The sequence below is a fragment of the Phyllobates terribilis genome, unplaced genomic scaffold (genome assembly GCF_046119375.1).
Source record: "Phyllobates terribilis strain yellow unplaced genomic scaffold, ASM4611937v1 Scaffold_9__5_contigs__length_417890890, whole genome shotgun sequence".
Classification (NCBI taxonomy): domain Eukaryota; kingdom Metazoa; phylum Chordata; class Amphibia; order Anura; family Dendrobatidae; genus Phyllobates; species Phyllobates terribilis.
Window position 1 is genome coordinate 397,304,221 of NW_027362769.1, and position 14,411 is coordinate 397,318,631.

General features: G+C 53.8%; 1 protein-coding gene across 2 annotated transcripts in view; it reads right to left on the bottom strand.

The window, feature by feature from the left end:
- The window catches only part of SETD1A (SET domain containing 1A, histone lysine methyltransferase), a 37,161-nt gene that overhangs the window by 16,703 nt on the left and 6,047 nt on the right, over positions 1-14,411 (bottom strand). For both annotated transcript variants that reach the window (XM_073648832.1, XM_073648833.1), the window contains exons 7-13: positions 11,736-12,525; positions 3,192-3,995; positions 2,946-3,113; positions 2,764-2,848; positions 2,547-2,686; positions 1,347-1,395; positions 837-1,103 (exon numbers count right to left, since the gene is read on the bottom strand). In XM_073648832.1, the coding sequence (XP_073504933.1) occupies positions 837-1,103; positions 1,347-1,395; positions 2,547-2,686; positions 2,764-2,848; positions 2,946-3,113; positions 3,192-3,995; positions 11,736-12,525 (2,303 nt within the window). The remainder of the gene's footprint in view (positions 1-836; positions 1,104-1,346; positions 1,396-2,546; positions 2,687-2,763; positions 2,849-2,945; positions 3,114-3,191; positions 3,996-11,735; positions 12,526-14,411) is intronic.

Below are 14,411 nucleotides of genomic sequence, written 5' to 3' on the forward strand. Positions count from 1 at the left end.
TATTATACCCCAGAGCTGCACTCACTATTCTGCTGGTGCAGTCACTGTGTACATACATTACATTACTGATCCTGAGTTACATCCTGTATTATACTCCAGAGCTGCACTCACTATTCTGCTGGTGCAGTCACTGTGTACATACATTACATTACTGATCCCGAGTTACATCCTGTATTATACTCCAGAGCTGCACTCACTATTCTGCTGGTTGTTACAGCAGCCCCTTGGCTAAGCTTCTCTTATAGTTATTTTTTAATGGGCAGATGATGACATTTCCCAGCTATTTCTGTACAGACACTGAACCATAAGGTAATGTTGAGATTTCAGCTGTGAAGCTTGCAGAACTGTTAATGCTGCTTTGCTGTATGATCCGGGCTGTAATGTATGAGAAGAGCACGGGATAAGTAATGTGGGTGATGAGAGCCGTCATGTCTTCACCACTGTAGTGGACCTCCCCCCTCATTGTAGTAGACCCCCCCACCCACCACTGTAGAGGAATCTCACACACACACACACACACACTTGAGCAGACCTCCCCCACCACTGTAGTGGACAACCTCCCCCACCATTATTGCAGACCCCCTCTCACAGACACACTGTAGCCGGACCACCCCCCCCACACACACACACTGTAGCAGACCCCACACACACACCCACACACTGTAGCAGACCCCCCCCCCCCACACACACACACACTGTAGCAGACTTCCTCCACACACAATCATTGTAGCAGACCCCCCCACACACACTGTAGCAGACCCCCCCCCCCACACACACACACACACACACACACACACACTGTGGCAGATCAACCGATGTGTGGAGTGAGGACTTACTCGGTGTCAGATCTTTCTCTGTGAGGGGCTTCACTGCGGCCTGTGGAGGGGGGCTGGGTGGTCTCAGAAGTTCAGTAACTGTCGGTGTTACAGGGGCGTCCTCCTGGTCTTCTTCATCGTCAGAGGACGCAGGCGATGATGAGGAGGATGATGAGGATGAGGACGAGGAGGAGGAAGAGGAGGACGAGGTGCTGCTGTCGGATTCGCTGGAGCTGTCGCTGTCGTCGGACACGATCTTGTTGGACAGTTTGGCGAGCGGCGTCTCATCTGGAGAATAAAGCAAAGGTAAAAACACCGGAAACCTGCGACATCTACACACCCGGAACTGGGGAGTCCAGGATCGTTAGTAGTGCACTGTCCCTTTAAGAGAGGGCACTTAATGAGGTCAGCTTCTTTTCTGGGCTCCTTGTTATCCCCAAGGTTTTCTGCCCTCACACATCCCCGCCCAGTACACCACCTCAGCCCGGGGCCCATGTGTCCCCTCCAGATGAGCATCCTATGAGCTCTCACCGTCTGAGTCTTCATCCTTGCTGCGGTCATCATCGTCGTCATCCTCGTCCTGCAGACAAACACATTAAGGCTCAGGACCTGCACCGGCAGCACAATGACCACAAGATAACCAGCGCAGGACGGGCTCTGCTACATCAGAGGAGTGAACACACGGTGTCCGCACCCCTCCAGCAGATATTCTTCTACCTGGTGTTCAAATGTCCCATCTACACACCACTTCTGTCCTCCTCCTCCCAACCCTGTCCTCTCCGTCTTTCTCCTCTCAACCCTGTCCTCTCCGTCTTCCTCCTCCCAACCCTGTCCTCTCAGTCTTCCTCCTCCCAACCCTGTCCTCTTCGCCCTCCTCCTCCCTACCCTCCCTCTTCACCCTCCGCCCTCCTCCCTCCTGCTTCACCCCTCTCTCCTCCCTCCTGCTTCACCCCTCTCTCCTCCCTCCTGCTTCACCCCTCTCTCCGCCCTCCTGCTTCACCCCTCTCTCCGCCCTCCTGCTTCACCCCTCTCCGCCCTCCTGCTTCACCCCTCTCTCCGCCCTCCTGCTTCACCCCTCTCTCCGCCCTCCTGCTTCACCCCTCTCTCCGCCCTCCTCCACCCCTCTCTCCGCCCTCCTCCCCCCCTGCTTCACCACTCTGTGTCCTCCTCCCCCCTGCTTCACCCCTCTCGCCGCCCTCCTCCCCCTGCTTCACCCCTCTCGCCGCCCTCCTACCCCCCGCTTCACCCCTCTCGCCGCCCTCCTGCCCCCTGCTTCACCTCCTCCCCCCTGCTTCACCCCTCTCGCTGCCCTCCTACCCCCCGCTTCACCCCTCTCGCCGCCCTCCTCCCCCCTGCTTCACCCCTCTCGCCGCCCTCCTCCCCCCTGCTTCACCCCTCTCGCCGCCCTCCTACCCCCCGCTTCACCCCTCTCGCCGCCCTCCTGCCCCCTGCTTCACCCCTCTCGCCGCCCTCCTGCCCCCTGCTTCACCCCTCTCGCCGCCCTCCTCCCCCCTGCTTCACCCCTCTCGCCGCCCTCCTACCCACCGCTTCACCCCTCTCGCCGCCCTCCTCCCCCCTGCTTCACCCCTCTCGCCGCCCTCCTACCCACCGCTTCACCCCTCTCGCCGCCCTCCTCCCCCCCTCTCGCCGCCCTCCTCCCCCCTGCTTCACCCCTCTTTGTCTTCCTCTCCCCCGGATGCACTCTATGTCCCCTCTTTACAGACATCTCACCTTATCGGATGCAGATTCCTCAGACTCTCCTTCGCTGTCTAGCGGGAAGTTGTTCCTGTGCTTGTGCTTCGTCCTCTCCGCCTCCTGCTGCGGCATCTTTCCTCCTGCTCGCGTTTCTGACGGTGTGTCTTTCTCTCGATCTAGGAGGTGAATCACTCGGGGTAATGAAGATGCGAGATTGCGTCGCAGGGTGTGAGCGCCAGTCACAGACACTTACCGTCCTCCTCCTCCTCTGCAGGCGTGGAGGGTCTTGGCCTCTTCTGCTCACCATCTTCACTCTCTGAGAGGTGCTTCCTCTTCACCTGCGCAGATGGGCGAATAAAGTAAGAAGGCGACGCAAGATACTGAGGGGTCAGGTTTCCCCGGAAACAAATGGAAGACAGGTGTGCCAAGGCTCACCTTGAAGGAAGGAAGCCGCAGAGCCTCCCGGAGACCAGAACCAAAACCGAAGCCTTCGGCACCTCCGCTCTTGGCCCAGTCCACAAGTGACAGAAGCCCGGGCTCCTTGGGACGGCTCTTCTCCTTATCTTCTTCCCGAGGAGCTGGTTTGGGCACGTTTTGGAAAGGCTGCAGACAGAAAACGGATTGGAGACCAGGATGCTGGTGTCTTACCTGATAGAGCCGGTGTCCTCCGACATAGCTTACCTTCGCCTTCTCCTCTTTGCAATCCCACCATTCATCGAAGGCTCGGAAGGCCACGTTCTCCACCATCTTCCTGTTTAGGTCTCTTTGCATTGTGCTCTTCATCTCCTGGATCAGAGAGGACAGCACGCTCATGACGGTAGCCGCATGGGGGTCCACTTCTTGCACCCAGCCCATGGGCCGTGGCTCCTGGCCCAGAGTTCTGTTTGTCCTGGTGGTGAGGTCCCTCAGTGGTAACAAGGGTTGGGGGTCTTGGGACGGGAAGTGGGTATATGCCCCACCAAATACCGGCTCTGTCATGAGCGGCAGCAACTGTCGATGTCTGTGGGCCAGCAGGTGAGGGAGCAATGGTGGGGGGTAGGGCTCATCAAACGACTGCCCTTTATCCTGCCTGCATTGCTGTAGGCGGCTAAGCATCTGCGTCTGCATCTGGAAAGACATTGACATGCCGCCCCACTGGTTGCCCAGCCTGTTCACCAGCTCCATGGAGTTCACAAAGTCATAGATATGGGGAGCGGGCACTGCTGAAGACGAAGCAGGGTCAAGAGGGGGAGGGGAGACCGGTCGCCCTCCAAGTTCTCCAATCCGACCTCTGACAGCTGTGGGGTCCATGAGTGGATAGGCATTAGGGGCCTGATGGTGCGGGAGAGGGGGCATCGACAGAAGAGTTGTCGGGATAGTTTGAGAGGGGTAAGTGCCCACTGGGCCTGTGAGGTGGGGCACCATGGGATAAGGTGGGCCGGGAGCTCCAGGCAACTCGATGGCAATTTCTTCATCTGAGATTTCCATGTCCTCTCCGGAAGACAGCTGAGGAGACAGAAGGAAGCCATTAATAGAGAGAACCACCAAGAACGGTCAAATCTAGCAAGACGAGAGGCAACATGAGGCGGGATGCACATACGTAACCAAACGAGTGCCAACACGAGGTGGGACACACAGATGTAACCAGACGAGCATCAACACGATGCCGGATGCACAGATGTAACCAGACGAGCGTCAACACAAGGAGGAACGCAGATGTAACCAGACGAGCGTCAACACGAGGAGGAACGCACAGACGTAACCAGACGAGCGCCAACATGAGGTGGGACACACAGATGTAACCAGATGAGTGTCAGCACGAGGAGGGACGCACAGACGTAACCAGACGAGCGCCAACACGAGGGAGTTCGCACAGATGTAACCAGACGAGCGTCACCATGAGGAAGGACGCACAGATGTAACCAGATGAGCGTCAGCATGAGGTAGGACGCACAGATGTAACCAGATGAGCGTCAGCACGAGGTGGGACACAGATGTAACCAGACGAGCACCAACACGAGGTGGGACGTGCGGACCTAAACAGATAAGCACCAACACAAGGCAGAACATGCAAAAGTAACCAGACATCAAACACGACATGGGACGCAACTAGACGAGCACCAACACGAGGTGGGACGCACAGACGTAACCAGACGAGTGCCAACACGAGGTGGGACACACAGATGTAACCAGACGAGCATCAACACAATGCCGGACGCACAGATGTAACCAGACGAGCGTCAACGCAAGGAGGAATGCAGATTTAACCAGACAAGCGTCAACACGAGGAGGAAAGCACAGACGTAACCAAACGAGCGCCAACATGAGGTGGGACACACAGATGTAACCAGATGACTGTCAGCACGAGGAGGGACGCACAGACGTAACCAGACGAGCGCCAACACGAGGAAGTTCGCACAGATGTAACCAGATGAGCGCCAACACGAGGAAGTTCGCACAGATGTAACCAGACGAGCGCCAACACGAGGAAGTTCGCACAGATGTAACCAGACGAGAGTCACCATGAGGAAGGACGCACAGATGTAACCAGATGAGCGTCAGCATGAGGTGGGACATAGATGTAACCAGACGAGCACCAACACGAGGTAGGACACACAGATGTAACCAGATGAGCGTCAGCACGAGGTAGGATGCACAGATGTAACCAGACGAGCGCCAACACGAGGTGGGACACAGATGTAACCAGACGAGCACCAACACGAGGTAGGACGCACAGATCTAACCAGACGAGCGCCAACACAAGGAGAGACCCACTGACATTGCAAGGCGAGCGACAACACAAGGCATGACGCACAGACCTAACCAGATGAGCACCAACACGAGGTGGGACACAGATGTAACCAGACGAGCACCAACACAAGGCGGGACAAACAGATGTAACCAGACGAGCGCCAACACGAGGTGGGACACACAGATGTAACCAGACAAGCGCCAACATGAGGCAGGATGCACAGGCGTAACCAAACGAGCACCAACAGGAGGTAGGACGCACAGATGTAACCAGACGAGCGCCAACACAAGGAGAGACCCACTGACATTGCAAGGCGAGCGACAACACGAGGCATGACGCACAGACCTAACCAGATGAGCACCAACACGAGGTAGGACGCACAGATGTAACCAGACGAGCACCAACACAAGGCGGGACACAAAGATGTAACCAGACAAGCACCAACACGAGGTGGGACACACAGATGTAACCAGACGAGCACCAACACGCGGTAGGACGTACAGATGTAACCAGACGAGAGCCAACACGAGGTGGGACGCGCAGTCCTAAAAAGAGATAAGCACCAACACAAGGCAGAACATGCGAAAGTAACCAGACATCAAACACGACACGGGACGCAACTAGACGAGCACCAACAAGAGGCGGGACGCACAGACGTAACCAAACGAGCACCAACACAAGGCGGGACACACAGATGTAACCAGACAAGCGCCAACATGAGGCAGGATGCACAGGCGTAACCAAACGAGCACCAACAAGAGGCGGGATGCACAGACGTAACCAAAAGAGCACCAACACAAGGCGGGACACACAGATGTAACCAGACAAGCGCCAACACGAGGCCGGATGCACAGGCGTAACCAAACGAGCACCAACACGAGGTGGGACGCGTGGATGCAACCAGACAGGCGCCAACACGAGGAGGGACACACAGATGTAACCAGACGAGCGCCAATACGAGGTGGGACGCGAGGATGCAACCAGACTAGAGCCAAAACGAGGCGTGACACACACAAATAACTAGACAAGCGCTAACACAAGGTGGGATGTACAGGTGTAACCAGATGAGCGCAAAAACGAGGCAGGAGGCACAGACGAGAACTATGAGGTGGGACACACAGACGTAATCAGATGAGCGCCAACACAAGCTGGGATGCACAGACGAGAACCAACATGAGGCGGGAAGCGGAGACGTAACCAGAGAACCAGCAACACGAGGCGGGAAGCGGAGACGTAACCAGACAAGCGGCAACACGAGGTGGGACGCACAGACGTAACCAGACGAGCGGCAACACGAGGCGGTACGCACAGACGAGGAGGGACGCACAGACGAGTGCCAACACGAGGTGGGACACACAGACCTAGTCAGACGAAAGCCAACATGACGTGGGACGCACAGACGTAATCAGATGAGCGCCAACACGAGGCTAAACACGCAATGCAGATGTAAGCTGACCTGCACCAACACAAGGCAGGACGCGCGAGAGTATCCAGACAACATCCAAAAGGGACGCACAGACGTATCCAAACAAGCGTCAACACAAGGTGGGAAACACAGATGTAAAATCAGACAACATCCAGCACGAGGCGGTATGGATAAAAGTATCCAGCCGAGCACTAACACGAGGAAGTACACGCAGACGTAATCAGATGAGCGATAAAACGAGGCGGAACACGCAACGCAGATGTAAGTCAACTTGCACCAACATGAGGCAGGACGCGTGAAAGTAATCAGACAACATCCAACACGAGGCGGGACACACAGATGTAACCAAACAAGATTCAACATGAACCGGGATGCGCGGATGCAACCAGACGAGCGCCAACACGAACCGGGACGCATAGATGTAACCAAACGAGCGCCAACACGAACCGGGACACAGATGTAACCAGACGAGCACCAACACAAGACGGGACACACAGATGTAACCAGACGAGCGCCAACACAAGGCAGGACACACAGATGTAACCAGACGAGCGGCAAAACGAGGCGGGAAGTGCAAATGCAACCAGACGAGCGCCAACACGAGGGGATGCACAGACGTAATCAGACGAGAGCCAACATGAGGAGGGACACACAGGCAAAACCATAAGACTGCCAACACGAAGCAGGACACAGACGTAACCAAAATAGTGCCAACACGAGGCGGGACTAACAGGCATCAACACGAGGAGGGACGCACAGACGAGGAGGGACGCACAGACGAGGAGGGACGCACAGACCTAGTCAGACGAGCGCCAACATGACGTGGGATGCACAGACGTAATCAGATGAGCGCCAACACGAGGGGGAACACGCAATGCAGATGTAAGCTGACCTGCACCAACACAAGGCAGGACGCGCGAGAGTAACCAGACAACATCCAACAGGGACGCACAGACGTATCCAAACTAGAGCCAACACAAGGTGGGACGCACAGATGTAAATCAGACAACATCCAGCACAAGGCGGTATGGATAAAAGTATCCAGCTGAGCACTAACACGAGGAAGTACACGCAGATGTAACCAGACGAGCGCCACCACGAGGAGGGACGCACAGATGTAACCAGACGAGCGCCACCACGAGGCGGGACGCACAGATGTAACCAGACGAGCGCCACCACGAGGCGGGATGGGCGGATGTAACCAGACGAGCGCCACCACGAGGCGGGATGGGTGGATGCAACCAAATGACTTCCAGCATGATGCTGGATACAAGAAAGACAAGACAAGCGCTAACACGTGGCAGGACGTGCAGATGAAAGCAGGTGACATCCAACATGAGGCAGGAGGCGGACATGACCAGACCAACGCCAACAACATTGCGGGACGCGTGGATGAAACTAAACATCATCCAACAAGAGGCGGAACGCATTAATGTAACCAGGCGAGTGCCAACATGATGAACGATGCACGAATATAAACAGACGAGCGCAAACACGAGGCGCAACGTGCAAAAGTAACCAGACAAGGAGGGACACGCAGACGTTACTAGAAAGGGTCCAACACAAGCCAAGACTGGTGGACGTAAATCAGATATGCACCGAAACGAGGTAGTACTCGCGAATGTAACTAGACGAGCATCAACACAAGGGACGCACGGATGCAACCAAATGACATCCAACACGGCGTGACGCACAGATGTAAATGGACAAGTACCAACATGATAAGGTACACGGATATCAAACTCAAACAAAATGGTGACTGCAGCTTTGGATGTAGCTGGAGTAGAAGAGACGTTAGAGTTTGGGGTATAAGAGTGTGTGACCTGTTCTGATGTTCTGGAGGAGCCACACACCAGCCACGGGTACACCTCACGTGAACACCGGGACTGCCCCCCCATAATGTACCAGTTCCCACAACGTTGGTGTGGAGTTTCCAGTAAGTCATCTTCTACTCCAGTCACATCAGGAGCTGCATTCAGAGGTGATGGCCGGAAGCTTCAGTTTTTATTCCTCCGACTTCTGTGTTCTTCAGCCATAAACTTTATCGTCAAGAGACTTGCGATCAATGGTCTCCTCTCTAGTTACAACCCAATCTCTCCTGCACCCTCTGAAGTGGCGCAGGGTGGTCAGAGGTGACAGCCGGAGAATGGTAGAGGGAGACTTGTATGCAAGTCTGATCGCAGAATGATACCTCTGGACAACGCCGAGATTAAAGGGGAGAGTTTCTTCTTTTTTCCTCTCACGCATGCATTTTTGGCTAAAAGTCATTTTCACAATAGGGTTTCATTATACATTGTGTATTGTTTCTCTCCTCCATGTATTACTGTACATAGTGTGCAGAACGGGTTACCAGTGAATCCATCAGCGCACTCCTTCTCTGGGATCTAACGCTCATCTCTTCTCCATCCTCTATGCATCACTGTGCATGGACTGGAAAATGAGTTATCTACCAGTGCTCCATCGGGAGCGCACTTTATTCAGTAATTCTTATTTCCTTCCTCGCCATCCATGTTTTTGTCTGATTTATTAAGTAGATTCCTCATCCGGTCTCCATCAGCTTTGAAAATGGTCCAGGAGAGGACAGATCAGGGTTACAGCCCTGAAGAGGAGCTCATTCTGATATGTGAAGTGACCCACAGAGGATGAAGACGAGAGATCAGGGTTACAGCCCTGAAGGAAAGCTCATTCTGCTATGTACAGTTATACACAGAGGATGTAGAAGAGAGATCAGGGTTACAGCCCTGAAGAGGAGCTCATTCTGATATGTGAAGTGACCCACAGAGGATGAAGACGAGAGATCAATGTTACAGCCCTGAAGGAAATTCATTCTGCTATGTACAGTGATACACAGAGGATGTAGAAGACCGATCAGGGTTACAGCCTTGAAGAGGAGCTCATTCTGATATGTGAAGTGACCCACAGAGGATGAAGACAAGAGATCAGGGTTACAGCCCTGAAGAGGAGCTCATTCTGCTATGTACAGTTATACACAGAGGATGTAGAAGAGAGATCAGGGTTACAGCCCTGAAGGAAAGCTCATTCTGCTATGTACAGTGATGCACAAAGGATGTAGAAGAGAGATCAGGGTTACAGCCCTGAAGAGGAGCTCATTCTGATATGTGAAGTGACCCACAGAGGATGAAGACGAGAGATCAGGGTTACAGCCCTGAAGGAAAGCTCATTCTGCTATGTACAGTTATACACAGAGGATGTAGAAGAGAGATCAGGGTTACAGCCCTGAAGGAAAGCTCATTCTGCTATGTACAGTTATACACAGAGGATGTAGAAGAGAGATCAGGGTTACAGCCCTGAAGGAAAGCTCATTCTGCTATGTACAGTTATACACAGAGGATGTAGCAGAGAGATCAGGGCTACAGCCCTGAAGGAAAGCTCATTCTGCTATGTAGTGTTCTAGCCCTGAGGAGGAGCTCATTCTGATATGTACAGTCATATACAGAGGATGAAGACGAGAGAACAGTGTTACAGACCTGAAGAGAAGCTCATTCTGCTATGTACAGTGATACACAGAGGATGTAGAAGAGAGATCAGCATTACAGACCAGAAAATATTCTCGCTGAAGGATGACTGGTAACTCATTCTGCAATATGCTAGGTAATGTGATACATAGAGGATGTAGAAAAGGGTTCGGGAAAAGGGAGATAAGTGTTACAGACCTGAGACCGACTCAGCCTGCAGTCTATGTACTGCGATCGAGGATGTAGAAGATGGTTCAGAAAAGTAATAAGAGATACAGACCTGAGGACGAACTCATTCTGTTACGTACTATGATACATAGAGGGTGTAGAATGCAAAAGCTGAAACATTTCTAATTGAACCCAATTGCAAAAGATGACATTCAGCCAAAAAAGAAAATACATGCATGTAATAAAAATAAAAAAATAAGCTTCTGATGGGGTCTATATTCCTTAAAGGGATTGTCCAAAAGTATGAAAACTTGACTACTTCCCTTATAACAAAGATGAAACACTTCCTAATGAAGCTGTGCATATTTCTGCCAATATAATAGGTGGATCGGCCCCTGATTAAGACCCCGACACCCCGGGCCGATGATTGCAGACGAGTATTCGACTACATTGCTGAAATGGAGACGTAAAGTGATCTCGGACGTTTAGGAAGGCTGCGAGGTGCCGTCAGGGAGGGAGAAAGTGCGGCACGGCAGTCTTGACTGCGGCGGCTCCACGTGACGACGATTCGCTGCTTTCTGAAAACTTCCGAGATCAAGTGATCGCTCCTCCGTCCTGGTGACCGTGAGATCCCTGCTTGTGAAAAGTGATTAGTGACAACCCCTTTAAGGCTTCATAGTTAACTCAAGGTGCGGGCGTCGATGGCGGCGGCGGCTTTCTTCAGGATGCGACACATTTCAGGCAGACATATTTAATCTACACATAAATAAGGAGACAGAAACAATGGCCGCTTGCTGCGGCGGATGAAGCAGAGGCGGGACGTCCTGCATTTTGCGGCCTTAAAGGGACGCTACCGCTAAAAAAAAAAAAAGCATCACAAGTCTGTGAGGTAGAAACAAAAAGTCCTGTCGGCTGCAGGCGTCGCGGCCCCGGGGGTCCTCTGGAGTCCCTGCCGCTGACTGGTTAGTACGTGCGATCCCTGAAGCCGTCCATGTATGCGAGGGCGCGACGGCCGCGAGAGCGCAAGAGGCCGGGGCGGCACTTCGGTGAGACAGCAAAATAAGCAGGGTGTTATACAGCAGCGCACAGACCAGGAAGCACATGACACCAGAGAGCAATCGCACAGCATTATAAACTCTCTGAATGACACCTGCAGTATAAAGAATGGAGGGTTTTATGATTTTTGTAATGGCAACAAGGAGAATGAAAACCTCCCTTCTTTACACTGCAGGCTGCAATACATTATATTCACACTTCTGGATTTCATCCCTCGCCGACCTTAGACAAGCAGCTGGGCCCCGTCTCCCTGTGACAAACCCTCAGCTGTGTGGGCGGTGAAGCAGGTGGATTGGTCAGGTCTGAGCAGATCTCCAGCGATCGGTTAGGATCAGTGTGTGACATATAGGGAAGGTTTGCCATCTTACCCGTTCTTGCCCGTTTGCCGTCGTCCTGCCGAGGTCACCGAACCTCAGAATGGCCTCTGCCGACACATCCTCGAAGCTGGCGGGCGGAGGAGGGGTGTAGGGACCGTGCACGGGCGGTGGGACTTCTTCGTGGACGGCGGCCTCTTGCCCGCCGCCCTCAGCGGTTCCTTCATCTTCTTCCTCGGTGTCGGAGGGGAGGAAGGAGAACTTGGAGCGCTGCTCCTTCAGGAGCGCCTCGATGCGGGAGTCCAGGCTGCTGCTGTGCTGGGTGAACGGCAGGCTCTCCGAGATACCGTCAGGGAGCGGGGAGCATGACCGGGAGGGAGATGGGGGCGGGGAGCAGGCTGGGAGCGGGGGCGGCGGCGGAGGAGGCTCCCAGCCTTCGGAGGGTGGAGGAGGAGGATGCGGTACAGAGGAGGAGGGAGGAGATGGAGGAAGGGGCGGGTGGGCCATCCTGTAGTCACGGTCAGGGTGAGGGTCATCGGGTGGGAGTGGCGGAGGGGTGGGAAGCGGTGGGGTCCCGGGAAAGCGATGCAAGGGCGGCTCTTCTGGGGGCGGGGGCGGCTTGCGGTGGCGGGAGCGGTAGGACTGTGGGGAGGAGCGGTGTTGGTGGCGGTGGTAACGTCTGTGGGTGCTGTCGTGCTGTGAGGAGGAGGACGTGGAGGAGGTGGTGGCCGGAGAGTAGTGGTGTCCGGAGCGGCGAGAGTACGAATCGCCAGTGCTGTTCTCCTGCCGCCGCGACTTGTATCCTGAGGAGTCCTGGGAGCTGGAATGGCTGGGGGTCCCCTGCCTGCGAGGAAAGTAGGAGAGCGTCACACGACTGGCCGGGAACTGGAACCCCGGAACAGATACAGACCCCGACCATAACATAGTGGAAACATCATCCCTGTGTCCGACCTGAAGACATCCCATGTGACCCTGAGCGGCCGCTCCCCAACCTGCAGGACAACTACAACTTCCAGCATACCTGGACAGTGGGAGAGACACAGGACAGAAGCAGGTGCAGTATATACCGATGTCAGCGCCCCTTATACACTGGTGTATACCCAGTGCTGCCCCCTATACACACATATACAGTATAGACCAAAAGTTTGGACACACCTCATTTAAAGTGCAGCCTCCTATATACACATATATACTGGTGTACACCCAGTGCTGCCCCCTATACACACATATACACCGGTGTACACCCAGTGCAGCCCCCTATACACACATATACACCGGTGTACACCCAGTGCTGCCCCCTATATACACCGGTTTACACCCAGTGCTGCCCCCTATATACACCGGTTTACACCCAGTGCTGCCCCCTATATACACATATACACCGGTGTACACCCAGTGCTGCCCCCTATATACACCGGTTTACACCCAGTGCTGCCCCCTATATACACATATACACCGGTGTACACCCAGTGCAGCCCCCTATACACACATATACACCGGTGTACACCCAGTGCTGCCCCCTATATACACCGGTGTACACCCAGTGCTGCCCCCTATATACACCGGTGTACACCCAGTGCTGCCCCCTATATACACCGGTGTACACCCAGTGCTGCCCCCTATATACACATATATACACCGGTGTACACCCAGTGCTGCCCCCTATATACACCGGTGTACACCCAGTGCTGCCCCCTATATACACCGGTTTACACCCAGTGCTGCCCCCTATATACCGGTGTACACCCAGTGCTGCCCCCTATATACCGGTGTACACCCAGTGCTGCCCCCTATATACCGGTGTACACCCAGTGCTGCCCCCTATATATACACAGGTGTACACTCAGTGCTGCCCCCTATATATACACAGGTGTACACTCAGTGCTGCCCCCTATATATACACCGGTGTACACTCAGTGCTGCCCCCTATATACTGGTGTACACCCAGTGCTGCCCCCTATATACCGGTGTACACCCAGTGCTGCCCCCTATATATACACATATATACACCGGTGTACACTCAGTGCTGCCCCCTATATATACACCGGTGTACACTCAGTGCTGCCCCCTATATACCGGTGTACACCCAGTGCAGCCCCCCTATATACACACCGGTGTACACCCAGTGCTGCCCCCTATATACACATATATACACCGGTGTGCACCCAGTGCAGCCCCCCTATATACACACCGGTGTACACCCAGTGCTGCCCCCTATACACCGGTGTACACCCAGTGCAGCCCCCCTATATACACATATACACACACACTGCCCCCTAAACACACACACAGTTGTACTCAAAAGTTTACACACCCCGGCAGAATTCTTCCTTTCTTGGTCTTGTTTCAGAGAATATGAATGATAACAAAAAAGCTTTTTCTCCCCTCCTGGTTATTGGTCGGGTGAAGCCATTTATTGTCAAACTATGGGGGTTTTCTCTTTTTAAATCTTAATGACAACCAAAAACATCCAATGATCAAAAGTTCACAGACCCCAGTTCTTAATACCGTGTATTCCCCCTCTAACATCAATGACAGCCTGAAGTCTTTTGTGGTAGTTGTGGATGAGGTTCTTTATTTTCTCAGATGGTAAAGCTGCCCATTCTTCTTGGCAAAAAGCCTCCAGTTCCTGTAAATTCCTGGGCTGTCTAGCATGAACTGAGCGCTTCAGATCTCCCCAGAGTGGCTCAATGATATTGAGGTCAGGAGACTGAGATGGCCACTCCTGAA